A 24221-nucleotide genomic window follows, 5' to 3' on the forward strand; every position below is an offset into this window, starting at 1 on the left:
CATTGGTCCAATGGTGCATCTGTTCCGTGGCACCTCTGCACTGAGAACCGCGCGTTCGAACACCGCAGATCGCTCGGTTTTGACAGCTTCCCGAGCAGAGAGCTGCTGGCTCTCTGCTCTGCCCCCTCCTCGCTCATTGGAGCACTGAGCTGTGGAGGGGCGGGGAGCGGCAGGCTCAGGCTCTCAGCAGCTCACTAAGAGGCTGAGCCAGGTGTCAATCCAGGCACCTGGTGGACCCCGACTCTGTGGTAGTGATGACCCGGGGCCTGGACCAGTATTTGTGACGTCAGCAGAGAGTGGGCCTTAGCCAAGGTCAAACAAGCTTTGGTTGTACATCTTCTCTAACAACCCCCTCTGATACTTAACTGACGCAATCAATATCCGAGGAGTTCAATTGACTTGATGTTATACTCTGATTAAAAAGTGTTCCTTTAATTTTTTTGTGCAGTGTAAATATACAATCACAGTGTAGGATATGTAAATGTGTACAACATTATATATCTAAATGCCATTTGCAAATCTCTTCTAAAGGGATTATTGTGTTTTAAGTACAAGGCCTGGGAGAATGGTGCATCTAAGCATAATATAGAAGTAGAGGAAATGGGCAAGAACACATTTTCTGAGTGTTTTGGCAGGCCTACCAAATATGGGACTTTGTCCCTTTGTCAAACCACAAAAAGCTCTATGGAACAGGAAAGGGCAAACGTATGATTGTAACTGGATTCTTGACATTTGCAATATTTATCAAGAAAAGAGAAATTCGGCTTTAGTATTCCGACATAAAGTTCATGTGTCTTCTTGAGTACTCATAGGTAGTCTTATGTCAGCTCTATGATTTGAAGCACACATATAAACATGTTTTGTCATATTTACAGTTTGTTTGGGAATTGATTTACTAAAATGTGAGATTACAAAATCTAGTGCAGTTGTGCATGGTATCCAATCAGCTTCTAATATCATCTTGTTCAATTGCGTTTTTTGAAAAAAAAACTGAAAGCTGATTGGTTTCCATGCAGAGCTGCACCAGATTTTGCACTCTACATTTTTAGTAAATCAACTTCAATGTGTCCACAGGTAGAAATTCATTTTGTGAGAGGAGCTGTGAATTCCTAAATTTACAAGAATCCAGTCTATAAGTAACCTCTTGCTGATCATGTAATGCTTATATGCAGCGGCAGGAATGGTTGGCTTTAATGCCCAGCTACTTTACATACACTATATCACCAAAAGTATTGGGACGCCTGCTTTTACACACACATGAACTTTAATGGCATCCCGGTCTTAGTCGGAAGGGTTTAATATTGAGTTGACCCACCCTTTGCAGCTTTAACAGCTTCATCTCTTCTGGTAAGGCTGTCCACAGGGTTTAGGAGTGTCTATGGGAATGTTTGACCATTCTTACAGAAGTGCATTTGTGAGGCCAGGCACTGATGTTGGTGAGAAGACCTGGCTCGCAGTCTCCGCTCTAATTCATTCCAAAGATGTTCTATCAGGTTGAGGTTGAGGTCAGGGCTGTGTGCAGACCAGTCAAGTTCCTCCACCCCAAACTCGCTCATCCATGTCTTTATTAACCTTGCTTTGCACTCTGGTCAAAATAATTTGGTGGAGGGGAGGGGGGGGGGGGTTATGGTGTGGGGTTGTTTTCCAGGGGTTGGGCTTGGCCCCTTAGTTCCAGTGAAGGGAACTCTTAAGGCGTCAGTATACCAAGACATTTTGGACGATTTCATGATCCCAACTTTGTGGGAACAGTTTTGGGATGGCCCCTTCCTTTTCCAACATGACTGTGCACCAGTGCACAAAGCAAGGTCCATAAGGACATGGGTAAGGATGGGGTGTATGAACTTGACTGGCTTGCACAGAGTCCTGACCTCAGCCTAAAAGAACACATTTGGGATGAGTTAGAGAGCAGACTGCGAGCCAGGCCTTCTCTCCAACATCAATGCCTGACTTCACAAATGCGCTTCAGGAAGAATGCTCAAACATCCCCATATCCCATAGACACACTCCTAAACCTTGTGGACAGCCTTCCCAGAAGACTTGAAGCTGTTATAGCTGCAAAGGGTGGGCCAACTCAATATTGAACCCTACGGACAAAGACTGGGATGCCATTAAAGTTCATGTGCATGCAAAGGTAGATGCCCCAATACATTTGGGAATACAGTGCAAGTGTATACACTTATGGCAGCCTGCTGAGTGCTGAGAGTGAACCAGCACAATGACCAAGCTGTCAACAACAGCTCTCAGACACAGCTTTTGAATGGGAGCCATAGTGCTGGGCTCCCCAATCTTGTGACCCCTGTGAGAGCCAATCACAGCCACCACATGATTGAGAAGCTGCATCACCTCCTGGTGGCTCTTTAGGTGGGCGTTAATGCCCAGGGGGCAGCCTGGCTTCGCCCATCATATGATTGGCTTAGGAGTCACATGATCCGTGTTAACATGTTTATTTTTACTGGCACTAGCAGGGACATTTGCCTTCAGTTCCATCTGGGAGCACATATGCATGTGATGTGTTTTCTGCTAATTCAAATTCAGTAAATAAAATGTATTAGGTAATGTAACACATCAGAGAGACCTAAAGGGGTCCTTAAATTGTTAGTTCACCTTTACAGAAAATCTAACACCAAACCCCCACCCCCTTAGTCCCCACTGTACTTGCCCCCTGCGGCCCTGAGCTCTCAAGGCTCTCGCAGGCCGCTCCACCGGTCTGGAGTTTTTTAATCCCTGCTGCTTTCTCCCCTGTCTGTCCAGATCTGCAAGGACGATCCAGATGGATTCTGATTGCTCAGCGTTGTCCATGTATTTATTTCCACCTGAGTATAGCCGCGCAAAGCCATTCATGTCTGAGTGTCTGTACGCAGTTCTTAAAGCGAAGTTTCGGCCTCAAATTTTTTTTTTCAATAAAAATACCCCCGGGACAGTCAGGGCTAGTGCATTTCAGCAATGATAGCCTCTGAACTGTCCCCAGGTTCACTTACCTTTTAGAAGAAATACTTACCTTGAAAATGTCTTGTCCAGCGCTGCCATCTCAGGTATGGGCAGCTGAAGCTAGAATGTCCTATTCGGTGACGTCGGAGTCCCAGAATGCCCTGCACCGGCCCTGCTCGTCACTTCCAATGCAGGCGCGTCATCCCTGCACAGCTTCTGGGCATGCCCAGAAGCTGTTTAGCAGGGAATGACACACCTGCGCCGGAAGTGACGAGCAGGGCCGGTGCAGGTGCATTGACTCCTGGGAGTGATGAATTTCGGCTCCTAGGAGTCAATGCAAGCAGGAAGTCATGGCGCGGGCCGTGGCCTCAGAGGGAGGAAAAGGAAGGAAGGTAAGTATATTTTCTTCAAAAACAAGGTAAGTAAAACAAAATAGAATTTGTGATTATCCCATTCTTTTTCAGGTTATTTAAAGCAAGCGGATGTAAAATTTTCATTTTGAGGCTGGAACTCCACTTTAAGCTTTCCAAGTGGCGTAAATACTCTGGAAAGTGCGTTGCATGAGCTCAGATGTCGGTGTGCAAAAGGTCCAACTCTTCCATATTCTAAACTGTTTCATGAGCATTCTTTTTATAGAATTCTAATCATTCTCTGTGCACCAACTGAAATTTGAGAGTATTCTTGTATTTTCTGGTAAAATCGGGGAGAAGTGTTAGAGCGAGAGGAACCGACACAAACTGCTAACTGTTGTTCCAGCAGAGTCATATTGCATGCACCATTTTTGGATGGGGCATCTGTTTGGACATCACACAAAGGGCAGATGGAGTGTGGTCATGTTTCAGGGGGTGAGCTGAGATTCTCTAGATACATAATTGTACCCTCGGGTAATTAGAATTTTAGTTTTCAGGACAAAGCAGCCAGATTGCATAATGGACACTCCTAAGCAAGGGCTGGCTGCCCAGGAAAAGAATTTACATAATACTGTAATTGTTTTTTTATACTGTATTGTTCCTTTACTATGACTGAAGTGCACCTGTCATGAGAAAAACATGTAGGCTGGCCTCTGTTTTTGAATGTCCTATCTAATGGTGTGCACATGGGAATTAGTAAATTCTTGCTGGCTGTTTTAAATGCTGCATGCACACTGTGTATAAACAGCAGACGCTGTCAGGGGTGGGTGTCAGATTTGTATTGCGTACATCTGCCGCTGCAGTTTACATGTAACTGGTCATCTGAGCGGTTACATGTGAATAATCAATGGATGCCATTTCTGCTGAGTTTCTGGCTGCACAGAAACTGACCATAGCTAATGCCAGTCTGTATACAACCATAGCACAGAGTGCAGCTGCATCCACCTCTAAATTGCAGAAAACTATCCACACCCCAGCCTTATGCTGATGCTTTGGCTTTATGACTTTCTGAATCACTGATCTTAACCTCCCTGGCGGTATGATTCTGTCAGGAATTATGTACCAAAAGCGGTACAATTCTTTTCATTGAAATTTGGCGTTATGTATTATAGGCCTACAATTCTTAGTAATTACTGACTTAAACCTGACCAAAACAAGACTCTAGTAGACATCCCAGATGTGATAAATTTGAAACACAAACGCATGAATAATCGAATCAATAATATAATTTTATTATATAATATATATAATAAAATTATATTATTGATTAGATTATAATTCATGCGTTATATATTATATATATATGTGTGTGTGTATATAGGTATATATATATATATATATATGTGTGTGTGTGCATATATATATATATATACACATATATATATATATATATATATACATATATGCATATATATATATATATATACATATATATATATAAATATATATATATATGTATATATATATATATATATATATATATATATATATGCATATAATATATATAATATAAAATGTGTTATGTGTTTGTGTTTTGTGCAACTTTTTTTTTTTTAATTTCCCTCTCTAGTTCCGCTCCCATGCAGCATTGCTGCTGCAGGGAACGGAACTAGGAAGTGATCAGACCGACGGAGACCGACGGAGAGCGGCGGGGATCTCGGCTGGCGGTCTCAGCAATGAGAGATCATCGCTGGATCGCCAGGAGAAGGTAAGAGAACACCGCTGCGCTCTCTGCACATCCACCCCGAGCGTGACTCGGGGTTACCGATCCTGGTATGAAAAATCCACCCCGAGTCACGCTCGGGGATACCGCCAGGGAGGTTAAAGGATAAGTCCTCCCTAAAACTAAAACCCCTGCATCTATAGACCTCCATGATCTATTACTAACCTATATAGCCCTGTAAAGAAGAAATCAGTATACATACCTTTTTTGAAGCCGATCAGACCCGATCTCCAGTGGTGGAAGCTCTGCAGAGGACACGGCCGACAACGGCTGCAAAATGAATGGAAAGTGACATCACCCATAGAGTTACTATGGGGCTTCCATTGTAGGTTGTGTCCTCTGCACCCGCCTCCACAGCAAAGCCACCACTGACAGCTCTGCATGGGATCAGGTCAGATCGGCTTCAAAAAGGTATATATATATATATATATATATATATATTTATATATATATACAGTATCTCACGAACGTGAGTACACCCTCCACATTTTTGTAAAACATTTTATTATATCTTTTCATGGGATAACACTGAAGAAATGACACTTTGCTACAATGTAAAGTAGTGAGTGTGCAGCTTGTATAAGGGTCCTTTCACACAGTCCGTTCAGTTTTTTCATCCGCTCAGTGACTTTTTTTTTTTTTTTAAACGGACACGGATACACTTTTGGAGGGTCCATTCCATATGTCCGTTTTTCATCCATCCGTTTGCTGATGAAAAACAGACATAATGTATGTCTATGGGATTGCGGATGTCAGCGTCCGTTCCGTTTTTTAAACGGAAGAAAAAAAGGGTTCTCTTCCGTTTGAAAAACTGAACTGAACGGAATGGACGCAAAACGCAATCCCATGCGATGCATACTAGCTCATTATGCCTTTGTCTTGCAGGGTTTGGTTTTATTTTTTATTTTTTTGGCAGTATACAACCGCTTTAAAGCCACAGACAGCCAGGGAACTGGCATTTTCAAAAACTGACTAACCATGACATTTCTGAAAATGATCTCATTGCTAATGCTTTTTAAAAAGTCAATGTCACCACAGGGATTTTTAAACACTTGTAGTGTATGATGTGTGCTGACATCTTTGCAAACAATTGTTTTATTTTTTCTATAGGCAATAAAAGTGTTAGATCCTTCGCTGTTCTGACCACAGCTGCTGCGCTTCCCCTCTCTCCTGCGTCAGTCCTGGGATTGTCCAGCTCCCAGCTTAGGCTCACGTTGCTCTGTAAAAATGCTGACAGCAGGGAGTGTGCTCAATGAGAATGCAGCCAGGCCAGCAGCAGTATAGGACCAGCATTGTGGCCACGTTTATACACCAGCAATGACACTTCCACTTACCAAAGTTCTATCCTGTGACTTCCTGTGGATGTGTTTTTTTTACTGGGAGCTTACACCCGAACAAAGAGACACCTCACATGCATGGGAACACCACAGAGTGTCACTCAATTGACAGACCTATGGCTGCTGGGCCACCGCAGTTAGATCCAAGATGGCTGCAGCCAGCTCCAGCCTATGGCTTACTTGATGTGAACCATACGACTGGACCTTGTGAGCACAAAGAACAAATTTATTTCTAAACCTAAGAAAAAAAATATAATATATTGCAGACTACCAGTTCTTTTATGTGATAGCTGCATTAGTTCCCTTTCTTCAGGCCAATTTAATTTACTGAGAGTTAAGAAAATACCTGCTGACCTGTTGCTATATCATTTTTGTTGGCTGCCATTGCTCAGTGTAGGTTTGTGCCAGTGGCATCGGTAGGGGGGGGGGGGGGGGGCTGACCGGAGCTAAAGCCCCTAGTATGGCCCTAAGAAACCCCAGGTTTCATATTGCTTATTTAGAATTATGAGCCCCGAGTCCCAAGGCCCCTTCTGATGTTGGAAGAGGGCATCGTAGGATCAAATTTACCTTCGGGCTGATGCCCCTGGTCTTTTTCCCACCTAGAAACACCCCTCTTAGTGGCCCTGGGGTATTAAAAATGTGTATAAACCGCCTGATTTTACTGCTCCCTGTCTGCCCATGTGATCACGGCTTAGGGGTAGTCATACATGTATAGATTTTTCTTGATCATCCAAACTGAACAAGAGAAGGCTAAGAAATTCCTCCTACCACGCTAAACAGTCTGGAATTTCTTATGCTGGCTATTGTATTCAGCTGGCACTCGCGGCTCTTTGAATACCCAAATGGTGACTGCATATGATTGTTTGTCCAATGATTTTGCACCTGGCCGAAAATCAAGCTGTATATAGCAGGCCTAAAGTGTAACTAAACCCAAGATAGTAAAATCAATCTGTATATGCAGTAAAGCATGCTTGTTATACTCACCAAAAACTGAAATGTTTCTTCACCATATGAGCTGTGAAAATGTGGAATAGACTCCCTCCAGAGGTGGTTCTGGCTAGCTCACCAGATTGCTTTTAAAAAGGCCTGGATTCTTTCCTGGGTGTACTTTATTTATAGGTAAAGTTGATCCAGGGAATATCCTATTGTCTCTCAGGGGATCAGGAAGGGATCAGGAAGGACGTTTTTCCCCTGCTGGAGCAAATTGGATCATGCTTTGCTGGGGTTTTTTCGCCTCCCTGTATTGTATTGTATGGTTGGGTTTTCTTTACTGTTTTTTGTTTTTTATTGTTTGAGCCAGATGGACTTGTGTCTTTTTTCAACCTGACTAACTATGTAACTATGTATGTAACTGTGGAACCTAAGGTGTTAATCCTCTGCATTGTGTCTCCTCTGATCCTCCCCTTCTTCCACAGTCCCCAAACCATCTCCTGATAAGACAGAGCGTTTGGAGTCACTCTGCACATGCTCAGTTTTTTTTTTCCTGGGACGGTGCATGTGATCAGCACTGTCCATTCAGAGGGTAAGGGGTCCTTTAGCCTCATAGGACAGTCAGAGTAGAATGAAAACTCCTCCTACAAGCTTTAACCAGACACTGACAGAAGTTACAATACTGCTGATGAGAAAAGGTATTTAGCAGTTTATATTTACTAAAAATAATTGCATTTCCATGTTCTGTGTACTGTGGGAGACCAGATATAGTGAATGCAGGCTCCTGGGTTTAGTAACACTTTAAGAGTAACCACCCTAGGACAGAAAGTGTGTTAGTGTCGGGATTACCAGGTGAAAATGAAGAGAAAAAGAAAGGGGGAAGCCTGGAGATGGATGCACAGCAGTAAGCGGAAGGCTGGACATGACTGGGGTTTGCAGGGAAGGTTGCTACCCAGTGGGGGTTAACTTTTTTAGGAAGAATTAAAGCAGGTGATTGGTTTTTGGGAAGGTGGGGCAGGGTGGGGCAAGGTGGGGTTAGCAGGGGCTAGTTTAGGGTGGGACCAGGGGTCCGGTCAGTTGGAGACCAGACAGCAATAGGAGAACTTCTGTACCCCCCCCCCCCCTTGTCTATCGGTATGGCAGATTTGGACTCTATGCTGGCCCAGTTACGCAGTGCGGCCATGGCGAATGGTCCGCAATGGCTTCAGGCCAATATGGATGGCTTACTACAGGGGTCGGGGCAGGTACCAGCTTCGCCTGCCCCAACTTTATCACGGCCTAGGAGGTCAAGGCCTCCTGAGCGCCTCAGCCCAGAAACGACCCCTAGGGTCCGCCGTCGCTTAGGGAGCCCCCCTAGGGACCCTTCGACCTCGGCTGTCAGTGGGAAGCCTCCTACAGGTACAGCGGGGGTCGGGAGGAATCCTCGACACAGACGGGGCCCTGGCAAAGTGAGCGCAGCCCCCTCCAGCTCCGTTGCCCCCTCACCTGCAGCTCTGGAACATCCGACTGGCTCCCCGGGTCCCTCCGGTGGCGGCGCGGTCCGGCGTGGGAGTGAAGTGCGGGGTCCGGGCCTACTTCCGGGTACGGCCGCGGCCTCTCGTGGAAGAAGTCGAGGCTCCAGGAGGGTCCCCTGCGTCCCATCGGTGGTTCCGGACCGGATCTCGGCGCCCGCCGCTGTCCCATTGCGGCGGGGCGTTCGGCGGGAAGAAGAGGAGGCGGGAATGAGTGGCGGTGCTCGGCCGGAGGCGCCCGTCTATGACGTCACGGGCATGCGACCTTCGGATGGAAGCCTGCTGAGGACAAGTGCTACAGCGTCGCAGGGCAGTGACGTCACCGCCCTGCGCCAGACCTACGGAGGCCGCTCTGTTCCCTGCAGAGTGGCAGCTCCCAGCGATGGAATCTTCAGCCTGTCCGGCTGCAGCGGTGGCTCTTCAGGGACTGGCTAGGTGTCCCACTCGGCGGAGGTGGAAGAGCGCTCTGAAGGGGAACTGTCGGCATCGGATGAAGAGGATACTCTGGATGTCGGGGCGGTTCCTCATTCGGGACACGGACGGACGGCTGAGCGGAGGCTTTCACCGGGTCAGCCAGGTAAGTCAGTGTCCTTTGCCTCTCCTTCCCTTCTGTTTTCCGCTCCTTCTGTACCTGCCTCTCCTCCTGTCGGGTCTTCTGTGGTATATTCCTCTGGTGTGTCTGCTCTGACTGCTGTACAGGCTCCATCGACGCTGTCTGCACTGCTTAGTTCGTCTTCTCTCCCAGCAAGGGGGCCCTCTTCGCCTGTTATTGGCGCGGGGGTCCTAGGTAGTGGTGGGGGGACGCATGTTTCAGGGGGTCCGGGTGCACAGGCAGTCCCGGACGGCATAGGGGGAGTGTCTTTGCTGCATACTCTTTTGTCCGGGTTTAAGGATTTGTTGTCCAGGTGCGAGCCGGCTTTAGCGGCTGCACCCGCGGGGGCGCCGATACATGCGTGGGCTGCTGCAACAGGGGGGGTTACAGAATCAGTGGGGTCGGCAGCGGGATGTTCTTCTGTTTCACGGCCGCTGGCGGAATCCACTGGATCAAAAGAGGTGAGTTCGGTGACGCCGGTACCAGCTCCTTCGGTCCAGGCCACAGGTGGGTTGGCTGATGCAGTGGAGGTAAGTTCTGGGGTGCCGTCGTCTTCTCCTGGGGTGACGCCGGTGACAAAAGGGTCGGGTTCAGCAGATGGGGACAAGGAGATTGTGCGCATGGCGGATTCTGCGAAGTGCGAAGTTTATGTCTGCTTCGAGGGACCTCTGGGTGCTCATTTGAAAACGGAAGTGAGGGAAAAAATTTGGCGGGGTGAGTATGTTGAGATTTTTTCTCTGCTACCGTTGGAAAAATTCAACTTGGACAGGGTCAAGCCTGATGAATCTAAAAAGGAGGAGGAAGAAAAGCGCCGGTATCGTTTGATTCCGCGGTCATTTACCAACTGGTTGCAGGCTTTCACAATTCTGGCCAGTGTAATAGGGGAAAAACATTCTGATCAGTGTTCCCCCCTATTTTGTTATTTGGATTCCATTGGGGAAGCTTATCGGGTCTATGGTGGTACGGCCTGGTTGCGATACGACGAACATTTTCGTCAACGCAAGGCCGTCAGACCATCTTTGCGCTGGGATCATAAGGACATCAGTCTTTGGATGCGCCTCATGACCCAGGCTAGATCTACCGGTCACCCCTTTCAGGGTGGGGTCGGGGGGGCGGCTTCCTCGCCTTCTCCGGCCGCAAAACGTAAAGGCTTATGTTGGCAGTTTAACGAGGCCACTTGCAAGTTTGGAACCTCCTGTCGCTTCAAGCACGAGTGTTCCAACTGCGGCGGAAATCACTCGTCGGCACGATGCTTTAAGCATGGGGGAGCAAAACATGCCGACGCTGGTAAGAGGGCGGACGCCGGTGAAAGTGGAAAGGTTGGCCAGGTTCCTAAGTAGGTACCCTGATCGGGAAGCTGCCGCTCTTTTGCTGGGGGGGTTTTCGCAAGGCTTTCGCATTCCTTGTTCTTTGTCGGTGGTTCCTCCTCCCGGGGGCAATTTGAGTTCCGCTAGGGCGCATTCGTCGGTGGTCTCGGCGAAGCTCCTGAAGGAAGTGAGGTTGGGCAGAATGGCGGGCCCTTTCTCATCTCCGCCTTTGCCGAATCTGGTACTCTCTCCTCTGGGTGTGGTTCCAAAAAAGGAACCTAATAAGTTTCGACTCATTCACCACCTGTCTTACCCCCCGGGGGGTTCGGTGAATGACGCTATAGCGGATGACTTATGCTCGGTTTCATACGTTTCGTTCGATAAAGCGGTGGCCTGGGTGCGTCGTTTTGGGCGGGGGGCCCTTATGGCGAAAACTGACATTGAAGCTGCGTTTAGGTTGTTGCCGGTGCACGCGGACAGCCTGCATCTTTTGGGTTGTGAATGGCAGGGTGGAATTTTCGTTGACCAATGTTTGCCTATGGGCTGCGCCATTTCTTGTTCGCTGTTTGAAACATTCAGTTCTTTTTTGGAATGGGTTGTTAGGGATGTTTCTGGGTTGTCTTCCATAATTCATTATTTAGACGATTTTCTGGTGATAGGTCCTCCGGGGGAGGTGATGTGTGCGACGCTCTTGGCTACGGTCCAACAGCTGTTTGATTATTTTGGAGTCCCATTAGCCCCTGACAAGACTGAGGGGCCGTGCACGGAACTGCGATTTCTGGGCATTGTCATTGATACGATGGCAATGGAATGCAGGCTTCCGGTTGACAAGCTAATGGACCTACGCAGAGTTATTGCAGGGTCCTTGGACACGCGAAAAATTCAGCTGCGTGCCCTGCAGTCTCTGCTGGGAAAATTGAATTTTGCCTGCCGCATCATGCCTATGGGGCGGGTGTTTTGCAGGAGGTTGGCGGCTGCCACGGCGGGAGTCAGGGCGCCGCATCATTACATTCGCCTATCTAAAGAGCATCGGGATGACTTGCAGGTTTGGGATTTGTTCTTGAGATCCTTTAACGGCCGTTCGGTTTGGTTGGAAGCTCCGGTGTCGAACTTTGACCTGGAGCTGTTTACTGACGCGGCAGGCTCGGGGGGTTTTGCGGCCTATTTCCAGGGGCAATGGTGTGCGGGGGAATGGCCGGCCTCCTGGCGGAATTCTGGCTTCATTCGTAACTTGGTTCTGTTGGAATTATTTCCCATTGTGTTGGCCGTGGAGTTATGGGGTCAGGATTTCACAAATAAGAGGGTCCGTTTTCATTGCGATAACCTGGGGGTAGTTCAGTCCATCAACAGCATTACTGCTTCTTCTCCACCGGTTATTAGGTTGCTTCGCCACCTGGTGCTCAAATGTTTGCTCCTGAATTCTTTTTTCTATGCTGTGCATGTTCCGGGTGTTGACAATTCGGTGGCTGATGCTCTTTCTCGCTTCCAGTGGGACAGGTTTCGGAGGTTGGCACCGGCTGCGGATCAGCAAGGCCTGATGTGTCCCGGGGAGCTGTGGAACATCGTCTCGCCGCAGTAATGGAATTGGTTCGGGCGTCGGTTTGTCCTTCCACTTGGACGGCCTACGAACGGGTGTGGGCGACGTGGCATCAGATGGTGAGTGAGGTGGGGGGTCTTTCTGGTGATCGGGAACGGTTGTTCCTGCTCTTATATTTTGTGAGCCTGAATTTTGAACAGCGTGTGTCTATTTCTACGTTACGCCGCAAAATGGCGGCCTTAGCCTTCTACTTTCAGTTGTGGGGGGTTGCGGATGTAACCAAACATTTCCTTGTTCAAAAGGCCTTGAAGGGTTATGCGAGGGGTACTCGTTCGATTGATTCCAGGCGCCCGATTTCCTTTGATGTGTTGTCCCGGTTGGTGGACTGCTTGCCGGGAGTGTGTTCTGCGGACCAGGAGGTGGAACTCTTCAGGACGGCGTTTATCTTGGCGTTCTTTGGAGCTTTTCGGATTAGCGAATTGGTGAGTATTTCCAGGCGGGGGAATGGGGGATTGCAGTTGGGGGATGTTTGCTTGCATCCGGACAAGCTTCTAATCCGGATAAAAAGGTCAAAAACGGACCAGCTGGGCCGAGGGGCTTGTGTTGAGCTAGGGGTGGTTCCTGGGTCCTCTCTTTGCCCCGTGGCTGCGGTGCGGCATTGGTTACAGGTGCGCTCCGCTCAACAGGGTCCTCTGTTTTTACGGGCTGATGGCACGGCCCTCTCACGTTTTCAATTTACGGCTGTCCTCCGGAAGTGCTTGGGGGCGGCCGGTTTTCAGGGGACGGATTTCTCCTCTCACTCTTTCCGCATTGGAGCCGCCACGGAAGCGGCTCGGTGGGGCCTTGGGGAACAGGCCCTTCGGAAAATTGGGCGTTGGGAGTCCAGGCGATTTCGCTCGTATGTCCGTCCGCATCTGTTGTGCTGCGGCAGAGGGGATCTGTTCTGTTCTGGTCGGGGCCCAGGGGTGGTCATTTAGTGAATGTTCGTTACGTGTATGCTGGTGTTTTTCTTTGTTTTTCTCTGTGGGTTTTTGTGTGTGTACTCAGGACGTATGTTGGTATGTACCCCTCCTTATGTTTTACAGGAGCCACGGAAGTCTTGGTCTGGATATTAGGACATTCTTATGTGGTCTGGGGTGCTCGGAGGGCTGCGGTTCGGCCAGAGGGGCGCCAATTGGGTTTCAGCAGGGAGGAGGTAAAGGTTAGATGGATTGGGGTCTCAGGCATGCTGTGGTCCCGTGTCCTCCCTGAAGTCCATCGTTGCGCCCGTCTTGAGCGGCCGCCCGACATATTTTTGTTGCATGCGGGGGGCAATGATCTGGGCCTCCGTTCCTCCAGGGAGCTGATTAGCAGACTTGTATAAAGTACTCGAAAGTTCTACTTGAGTAAAAGTACAAGTGCTCGATCAAAAAGTGACTTGAGTAGAAGTGGAAGTGCTCGCAGAAAAAGTTACTTAAGTAGAAGTACTAAAGTATTCAACATTTTTTTTACTTAAGTATTGCAAGTAGTTTTTTAAAAAAATTTGCTACTTAAGTACTAAAAGTAAAAAGTACCAGTAGTTTTGAAAAAAAAATTCTACTCAAGTACTGAAAGTAGAAGTACAAGTACTGTGTTATGTAGTTATTAAAGAAAGAAGTCAAACGTTTGAACATCATATTGTTTTTTATTATTTCAAATGATTAACCTGTGTTTGTTAGTAGTTTCTTGATGCACTTTAAGCGCTGTAGCACCATTTATTTGTTTGTTTCATATTTTCTTTTTATTGGAAAGATTTGGTATAGCAGCTTTTATTATACACAGCCTTTATTTCCATATGCGCTGATTTACAAATGACATTATACACATTTTTTTGAGCTTTATGCAACCTGCCATCTACTGTTCTGGCAGTGGTAATTTTTTTAAAAGTAACGAGTAACTATGCAGCACAAAAAAAAAATACTTGAGTAGAAGTATTGAAATCATCAAAAAAATGTAGTGAAGTAAAAGTAGAAGTAGGAGAAAAAAATTCTACTCTAGGAAAGTACAGATACCGCATTTCGGTACTTAAGTACAGTACTTAAGTAGTTCTACTTCGTTACTATACATCTCTGCTGATTAGGGATGTCAAACTGGACTTCCTGAGGCTGCGGACGCTTTTTCCGCGGACTGTGGTGGTGTGGTCGGACATTGTCGCCCGCACTTCTTGGCGCCTGGCTCGCTCGGTGACTAGCCTGAACAAAGCCAGGATTAAGGTGAATAAGGCGGTGGCCAAGTTTGTTGTGCGTAACGGGGGTCTGGCGGTCCGGCATCTTGAGCTGGAGCAGGACCCGGCCCTTTATCTTAGAGGTGACGGGGTTCATTTGAACGCGGTGGGCATCGACCTGTGGACTTTAGGTCTGCAGGAAGGTATTCAGAGGGCGCTGTGGGTTTGGAGGGCTACACGGCCATAAGGGGTCATGCCCGTGTGCTGTGGCTGGGGTTTTAGGGTCTTGGAGGGCTGTGACTACTTGGAAAGGGCATATGGAGGGGTAGGGCCCATCTTAGGTATGGGTGGACCTACCCCTGGCAACGTCAGTAGGCGGTATCAAGGGATCCCAATGGTTCATAGTCCTTGAGCTGGTGCAGTGGCGGCTGAGGGCCTGGAGGTCTATTGGGGTCAGGGATACAGCCAGGGGGGAAGTCAAGTTGCCTTCCAAGATCCTAAATGGTCATTCGCTTTTAAATTTTGGTATTGGATTGTTTTTGTTGAATAATGGTAATTTCTTTGCTAGCTAGTGTTTTACTAGTTAGTTCTAATAAAGTTGGCTGCTATGGCCTTTTAAACCCAAACAAATGATTGTAGTGTCCTTCTTTCTTTAGACAAGTAAAAGGGGAGTCTGTTGGTAGGTTTGGGTTGTATGGGGCAAGGAGCAGCCGCAGCGTCGGCAATACCACAGTCAAGGGGGAAGCCTGGAGATGGATGCACAGCAGTAAGCGGAAGGCTGGACATGACTGGGGTTTGCAGGGAAGGTTGCTACCCAGTGGGGGTTAACTTTTTTAGGAAGAATTAAAGCAGGTGATTGGTTTTTGGGAAGGTGGGGCAGGGTGGGGCAAGGTGGGGTTAGCAGGGGCTAGTTTAGGGTGGGACCAGGGGTCCGGTCAGTTGGAGACCAGACAGCAATAGGAGAACTTCTCCCGCCTGCCCATCCCTTTGTCATTTCGGAGTGTGCAAAAAAAAAAAAAAAAAAAAAAAAAAGGGATATGGTTATACTCAGTTAAAAAAAAAAAAAAAAAAAAAGGAGACTAAAATACAAAAAAACAAAAATTTTATCGAACAAACAGGTTTAGGAAACATAGCAAAAAAAAAAAAAAAAAAAAAACTTAACTTACTTTTTACTGATGAGGGAATTTGTAATATTTTTTGGCTGCGTTTGTTGTATGATGAATGTTGCACGCATACTGTGAATGTCAATTTGTGTTTCGGACTTTGCTGTTCATCTAGGTTTTAGCTAGGGCACGGTTCGTGTGTTTTTCTTTGTCATGGCAGTGGCTGGGGTTTTAGGGTCTTGGAGGGCTGTGACTACTTGGAAAGGGAATATGGAGGGGTAGGGCCCATCTTAGGTATGGGTGGACCTACCCCTGGCAACGTCAGTAGGCGGTATCAAGGGATCCCAATGGTTCATAGTCCTTGAGCTGGTGCAGTGGCGGCTGAGGGCCTGGAGGTCTATTGGGGTCAGGGATACAGCCAGGGGGGAAGTCAAGTTGCCTTCCAAGATCCTAAATGGTCATTCCCTTTTAAATTTTGGTATTGGATTGTTTTTGTTGAATAATGGTAATTTCTTTGCTAGCTAGTGTTTTACTAGTTAGTTCTAATAAAGTTGGCTGCTATGGCCTTTTAAACCCAAACAAATGATTGTAGTGTCCTTCTTTCTTTAGACAAGTAAAAGGGGAGTCTGTTGGTAGGTTTGGGTTGTATGGGGCAAGGAGCAGCCGCAGCGTCGGCAATACCACAGTCAAGAAAACTATTTTAGCCACTGCAAAGGACTGTTAATCTGCAATACTTTTTTTTTTTTTTCTCAAATCTTTTTTTAATAAAGTTTTCATGTACCAAACAAATATGACTAAAAATAACACTGAAACAATACAGTAAATACATTGTACTGCCCGTACAGGGGACATAACTTGGAAATATATGCTGCGAATGTTAACTGGAGCATCAGCAGGATAGCAATAGTGTGACTGCGTCACCTACAGCACCAGGTGCCAAAACCTAATAAACGGTGTTAAATCTAACCCAATTTCCTGCACAAAACCCGAGATGGAAGTAAGTTTAGATAGACATCTCCAGGCTTTCCGCTATGTGGTAACTATGAAGTTGTGGCGGGTCCTTTAACCATTTGACCCACACTTTATCGTAGTTGGCAGGACATCACCTGTTTGTGTGAGTGTCCTTATATAATGGGAGATTATAAGTAATCAATTGTATCCAGAAGGGAATTGAAGGTGGAGCCTGTTTCTTTCAATGCTAGGTGTTGATCTGCAATATTTAACATTTTTGTATTTTGAGTTTATATACACTTTAACCTTCCTAGCGGTATTCCCGAGTGTGACTCGGGGTAAGATTTTAGTGCCAAAAGCGGTAACCCCGAGTCACACTCGGGGTAGCGCTAGGAAGATCGCTGGATGCTGGAGGAGGTTTTACTTACCTTTTCTCCGGGATCCAGCGATGTCTGCGAGCGGTGTGCGGCGGCGGAGCTTCCTCCCGATCGTCTGCGAGCCCCGGCTTCCGTCTCCGGCGACGTGACGTCCGCCGGGGGGTGGAACCGGCGGCAAATTCGAATGTAAAATGCACCAAACACACTGATATCGTTCAAAATAAAATAAAATCACATTACATTGCCCCCCAGTGCCCTTTCCTGCAGTTTTACTGTACTTTTTATGTAAATATATGTATATATATATATATATATATATATATATACATATATATACAGTATATATATATATACATATATATACACAGTATATATATATATATATACGTATATATATATATATATATATATATATATATATATATATATATATACACACACACACATATTATATATATATATACATATATATGTATATATATATATATATATATATATATATATACACACGTAATTCTTGTGAATGAGCAGCCCAAACCAACTGTATACATTATATATATATATATATATATATATATATATATATATATATATATATATATATATATACGTATATATATATATATATATATAATATATGTATACATAATATATGTATACATATATATATATATATATAATATGTATAATAAATGTATACAGTTGGTTTGGGCTGCTCATTCACAAGAATTACATGCTTTCAGCACCTAAAATAATGGTACCGCTTTCAGCACCTAAAATCCAAAAGAATCATACCGCCAGGGAGGTTAACCTCCCTGGCGGTATGATTCTGTCAGGAATTCTGTTCCAAAAGCGGTACAATTCTTTTCATGGAAATTTGGCGTTATGTATTATAGGCCTACAATTCTTAGTAATTACTGACTTAAACCTGACCAAAACAAGACTCTAGTAGACATCCCAGATGTGATAAATTTGAAACACAAACAAGTGAATTATAATTGATATATATATATGTGTGTGTGTGTATATAGGTATATATATATATATATATATATATATACATATATATATATATATATATATATATATATACATATATATACATATATATATATATATATATATATATATATATATATATATATATATATATATATATATATATATATGCATATATATATATATATATGCATATATATATATATATATATATATATATGCATATATATATATATATATATGCATATATATATATATATATGCATATATATATATATATATATATATATATATATATATATATATATATGCATATATATATATATATATATATATATATATATATATATATATATATGCATATATATATGCATATATATATGCATATATATATATGCATATATATAATATAAAATGTGTTATGTGTTTTGTGCAACGTTTTTTTTTTTTTTTTGAATTTCCCTCCCTAGTTCCGCTCCCATGCAGCATTGCTGCTGCAGGGAACGGAACTAGGAAGTCCTCCTACCGACAGACGAGCGGCGGAGATCTCGCTGGCGGTCACAGCAATGAGAGCTCATCGCTGGATCGCCAGGATAAGGTAAGAGAAGCTCCGCTGCGCTGTCTGCACGCTCTGCCCATTGACCCCGAGCGTGACTCGGGGATACCGCTAATAGCAGAAAATTCCTACCCCGAGTCACGCTCGGGTTTACCGCTAAGGCGGTTAAGGTAGATTTACATTTTAGGCCCCATGCAGACAGGGCGTTTAACCTTGGTGCATGAGGCTTTGGTGTTTAGGTGTGGGCAGAAAGCACAGGTGCACTATTCAGCCCCACTGCCAGCAGTCTGGTAAACTATATGAGAGGCTGACAGGTGCTGTCTCTGGACAGTGCACTAAATGGTACTAACGTTTAGGACAGTATGAGCCCAGGTATGTGTGCCTGGCATGCAGACATCTTGCATTCTGTGCATTTGTCCTTGGGTGCATACTGCCCTATACATTAGTAGCACTTGGTGCACCATCCAGCCGCAGCAGCTGTCAGCCTCTCATAGAGTTCTACAGGCTGCTGGTAGTGGGGCTGGATGACAGTGCACTAAATGGTACTAACGTTTAGGGCAGTATGCGCCCAGGTATGTGTGCCTGGAATGCAGACTTCTTGCATTCTGAGCATTCGTCCTTTGGTGCATACTGCCCTATACATTAGTAGCATTTGGTGCACCATCCAGCCGCAGAAGCTGTCAGCCTCTCAAAGAGTTCTACAGGCTGCTGGTAGTGGGGCTGGATGGCAGTGCACTAAATGGTACTAACGTTTAGGGCAGTATGCGCCCAGGTATGTGTGCCTGGAATGCAGACTTCTTGCATTCTGAGCATTCGTCCTTTGGTGCATACTGCCCTATACATTAGTAGCATTTGGTGCACCATCCAGCCGCAGAAGCTGTCAGCCTCTCAAAGAGTTCTACAGGCTGCTGGTAGTGGGGCTGGATGGCAGTGCACTAAATGGTACTAACGTTTAGGGCAGTATGCGCCCAGGTATGTGTGCCTGGAATGCAGACCTCTTGCATTCTGAGCATTCGTCCTTTGGTGCATACTGCCCTATACATTAGTAGCATTTGGTGCACCTATGCCTTCTCCAGGGCCTCATTCAGCTAAACAACCAGTTTGCATGATGCCTTAAGCTTAAGGAATTTTTTTTGTCTATGAAGGAGAGGGGTACAGGGTCTTTTTAAGGACTTAAGTGTATGGGTCACAATAAATGTAAACTACATTTGGAAGTGTCCAGCATGAAAAATTGACCCGATAAAGGGAGCTTTTTGGTTTAGTTATATAACATATGGATTTTGTGAAGTTGGACCAGCAGCTTCTGTCTGGTTATCTAATCCACGACGGGTCCTTGTCGCCCCATGTGCCTTAATTCTTTTTTATTCTTATAAAGTAATAGCTGTATGCTATAGTTATACTTCCCAGTAATGTTTGTTCTGCTTCCAACAGACACCTGATAAATCATTTACAATCTCCAAGTAAACCTTTGTCCCCGAATATTTGTGCAGAGGAGAGTTTGGAATATTGTATTACCTTGCCTGATCTATTCACACCTGAGTCTTCTGGAATTTTTATAATTATAACAGTGTGGAATGTGTTCTGCACCACATGGTGGGAGCCATGCCCAGGTGTTCAGGACATTGCCTGCAGCCTATGGCTTTCCATTCCACCTGGTACGTTTACTGAGCAGAAAAGATGTCAATGTTCCCGGCATTCCTTGGTTGACCCTACCAGCATTGCTTCATACATTTGACCACAATTACAGCCCCTATTTAAAATTAAAGTAGTGCTGATTTTGAATATTTTTACAAATTTTTTTATGTTTTGACTTAATTTTGTCAATAAACATAATACTTTATGCAAGGAAACCTGAGTATATGATCAATATCATAAAGCAGAGGGTATTGTCAGTGAAAACCACAAGTCAACCTGGTCATTGGATCCAGAGGTACTGGCGGTGGATGTGATATACAAATCTCAGCATTTAATGCAATAGCTAATCTTGTCATTGTCCATCCTCCTATGTTTTCCCATCTCCCATGTTCCCTGTCCAATAAAAGTACAGATTTCGGCCAACAAAAGTCAGATGAGCAAGACTGGGCATGCTCAGAGAAGAAAAAACACACGAAAAGTAGACCAGAACATGACATCACTTCTGCAGTTGGTTGTTGTTGGCCGACAAAATTTGTGTGCAGTCTAGAGCACATTTCAACCAACACAACAACACTGGACAAAAGACGGCCGATCGGTCGGCCAACAATTGGTGCGTTTGTACGGGGCTTTAGACTTAGTTCCAAGGTATTGGGAAGTTAAACCCTGAACATAGTAGGGTTTCTGGCTAATAAATGCGGTAGGTTAAAAATTGACAATGCAGTTGGCACAGTATCTGAGTGATGAGCCTTATGCCTTGCAGCAATAGGGTCCTCAGTTTGAATCTTGGCCAAGACACTATCTACATTATGTTTGCACGCTCTTCCTGTGTTTGTGTGGTTTTTCTCTAAATTGTTCCTTTTATGTGTGCACAAATTGGTTATGCACATGTATTATCCTATTCTTTGTGCTAGTCAAAGCTGAGCTATTGGGGAAGGTGGGGGGAAAACCTGGCAAACCTCTTCTTAAAAAACACACCAAGCTAATTCTATGGAAAAAGGCTTTCAGGTGTATCGCGCAGGGTGCCTACAGAGCGGGACTTTAGAATCACTGTGAGTCAGATACAACTGAACAGATACATATGTAGCCTTCTTTTGGGGGATTATAAGAAATGTCCCTCTCCAAACAAGATATTGTTGTAAACCTGTACGTAAATAAGAGGACCACCTTTGCTAAGTGGAAAAATAGGATCTATGAACAGAAGGAATTCCTTTACTGGGAAATTAACCTTTAATCTAATCAAAGTAATTGAGAGCAAAATAAATACTGCAACCAGCAGATAACATTAACCATAAGCATATAGATGAGATGCACATCAGTACAGAAATAACACAGACCTTATATAAGAGGAGATTAATAACAGTACATGCATCCAATGTACAAACAGGTATTAACAGCAAAGGGCCTGATCTGAGTCATGGTGGAATTGTGCAGATATACCTGGATATATATATATATATATATATATATATATATATAGTATATAGTCCAAAGGGTGAGGTGCACTACGGCAGTTCAAGCTTGTGCTAGCAACCACACCTTCCCACAGGTCATATATAGAAAAAATGAAGTAGGGGGTTGCTGCACAAAAAGTAATTTTATTCCAGATATAAAATTACATAATTACATACGTATTTACACCAGCAAATACATATGTAATTATGTCATTTTATATCTAGAATAAAATTACTTTTTTGTGCAGCAACCCCCTACTTCATTATATATATTATATATATATATATATATATATATATATTAATAGAGATATTGAATGGTGCAGCAAAAGGGCCCCTGAATGTGGCATCTGTCTTTTTGTCGGAGGCCAGAAGGCAAGATCTGCAATCACAGGGGTGTCCTCCAACTGTTGTTCAACCAGCCAGGAATGAGACTTCTCACTGGGAACTAAGAACTGTGGTGTGGCACTGGAACTCACAGTCAGCCTATCTTCTCTGTGCTTTACTCCCTCCCTAGTAGTTTATAAGTCTGTTCTGGTCTGGGTGAAAATAAAGCAGCAACTTCATAAACAGGACATGTAGTTCAGTTCTCTCTATTACTTACTTCATGGAAACTCCACTTTAAAAAAAAATATCAAAGTCCCCTAATCTGGGGTTTCTGACCAAGTTAGCAGGGACAGGATGTGATGCACATAAATAACCCTATCACAGAAGGAAGCACAGCCCCTTACATTTACAGACAGTAGAGGGCAGCAGATCCCTGCACATAAATACATACAAGAATGGATGATAGCCTCACTTTAAATCAACTCTTCTTATGACTATGAAGTCCACTCATGACTGATTGGTAAGCTTTGCCTGTACAATGTGGGTTCTGTTCACTTTCTGCTTTTTAAATTACTCTGGGTCCCTTGCAGAGAGCTATCTAACAAATTCCAGACTCCACCTATAACTTGAAATAGCTATAGCAAAAAATTTGACTAAGGTATATCACCTAAAAGTCATGGTGTCTTCTGCATTGGAACGGGTCCTGTGCTGCTCTATGGCAGGCGACCCACGGCGACTTGTCAGGCGCCCCAGTGCGAACGGGGTCTAACAGTGTGTATGTGTGGTTTTTGTTAGGGGAATTGCATTTGTTGCAAAATCAAACATCAAAGGCAAATACAATTTTGAAAAATATTCAGCTAGTCATGGAATGTACTGAGAATTTTCATTGGAATGTTTGTACAAACGTTCATTCTAAAATCTACTAGTGTATGGCCAACATTAGAGATACACAGTTTGAAAACTAAGGTCACCTACTGTATATTCCTGCTAAGGTTTAGTTAGGTGATGTGGAGTAGGAAGTATTCACTTAGCACTTTGAAGCTAATGCGTCATAAATTCTTCAAGAATGCATTTTTATGTTTGCAAGCTAAAGATATCAGCAGTATAATAAACTGATCACCCAGGCGATGACAGGGCCATGGCAGACCATACTTGTCTAATAACTAAAGATTGTGTAACAGCAGAAGACTGTAGATAAATCCTCATGACGGGGGTGGTTAAGAGAGTTTTTTTAGAATATCAGTGAAAGCGTCACCTGAACACCTGGAAGACCAGGAACTTAAGAATGTGATCTTGCATGCTCAGTCTTTAGGACTAGATATTGGTTTCTTCCACCTATAAACTGCAAGATCCCGAGTAGAGAAAGCAACACATCTCTCCAGGCCAGAGGTTCATGTTAGGAATCAGCTGTAATTGGGAAATTACTTAAACTGGAAATCTTTACTAAAATGTTTTATATAAAATGCAGAGCTTGCAAAGGGTTCCATACAATTCATACAGCATTACAGCATCATTGGTGTGCCTATGGTCAGAAACTATAGCTGACAAGTGTTTCTTCAGCCTTTATCAGCCCCTGTTCTGTTAACGCCTTCGCGCTGAGCGCCTCCCGACCCTTTAAGAGTTCTAAAAGCTGGGAGGCAGAGGTGGGCATTCTGGTCTTGTGATCGCTGTGATTGGCTGTCACAGCAGTCACATGATTTGAAAGCTCCTGATCTTAGATATCATCGGGAGCTTACTGATTCCCTGGGAGCATGCTCTCAGCACGATAAGTTGTTTTAAGAGGGCTGCATTTTTTATTCCAGTGACATAGCTGAGGTTTTTAGAGAATACTGTATTACTCCTCCCTATACAACTTATCAGCCCCTTTATCAACCGAACAACTTACACGAAAGCAACAGTTAATACAGGAATATCTCGCTTCCTCGGGCTTACCATTGCTTCCCGACTATGCGACTGAATCCCTTAACGCTCCTATTTCAGCTGATGAATACTTGATGGCTGTCCAGCTGCTCAAGCCCCATAAAGCCCCTGGCCAAGACGGCTATACGGCAGCTTACTATAAGGCCTTTGGTTCAATCCTAGCCCCTAAATTTGTACTGGCGTTTAACTCTCTCCTGGACAACCAGCCCCTACTAATTGACAGGTTGAAAGCACAAATCACTGTGATTCCTAAGGAGGGCAAGGACCCTGCTCAGTACACAACGTATCGGCCCATCTCCTTTTTTAAATGTTGACTTGAAGATTTTCAGACTTTTGCCTCACCTTCAGAATGTCATTCAACCTGATTAAGACATGCTTACCGAAGAGGAGTAGGACAATACGACCAGAGCAATCAATATCAGTCACTTAGCCCATTCTCGTAAAA

The 24221-nt window shown here is 44.7% G+C and overlaps 2 protein-coding genes across 4 annotated transcripts in view; both read left to right on the forward strand.

Moving 5' to 3' along the window:
- SEPTIN9 (septin 9) overlaps window positions 1-24221 on the forward strand; it is a 492973-nt gene that overhangs the window by 206140 nt on the left and 262612 nt on the right. The window lies entirely within an intron of this gene.
- Window positions 11544-12317, forward strand: LOC309566885 (uncharacterized protein; the record flags this gene model as incomplete). The annotated part of the gene is made up of 1 exon (XM_082272231.1): window positions 11544-12317. One exon carries the CDS (start codon window positions 11544-11546, stop codon window positions 12315-12317), a length of 774 nt encoding a protein of 257 aa, XP_082128357.1.

Source organism: Pelophylax lessonae (genome assembly GCF_965119305.1).
Source record: "Pelophylax lessonae genome assembly, chromosome: 11".
NCBI lineage: Eukaryota > Metazoa > Chordata > Amphibia > Anura > Ranidae > Pelophylax > Pelophylax lessonae.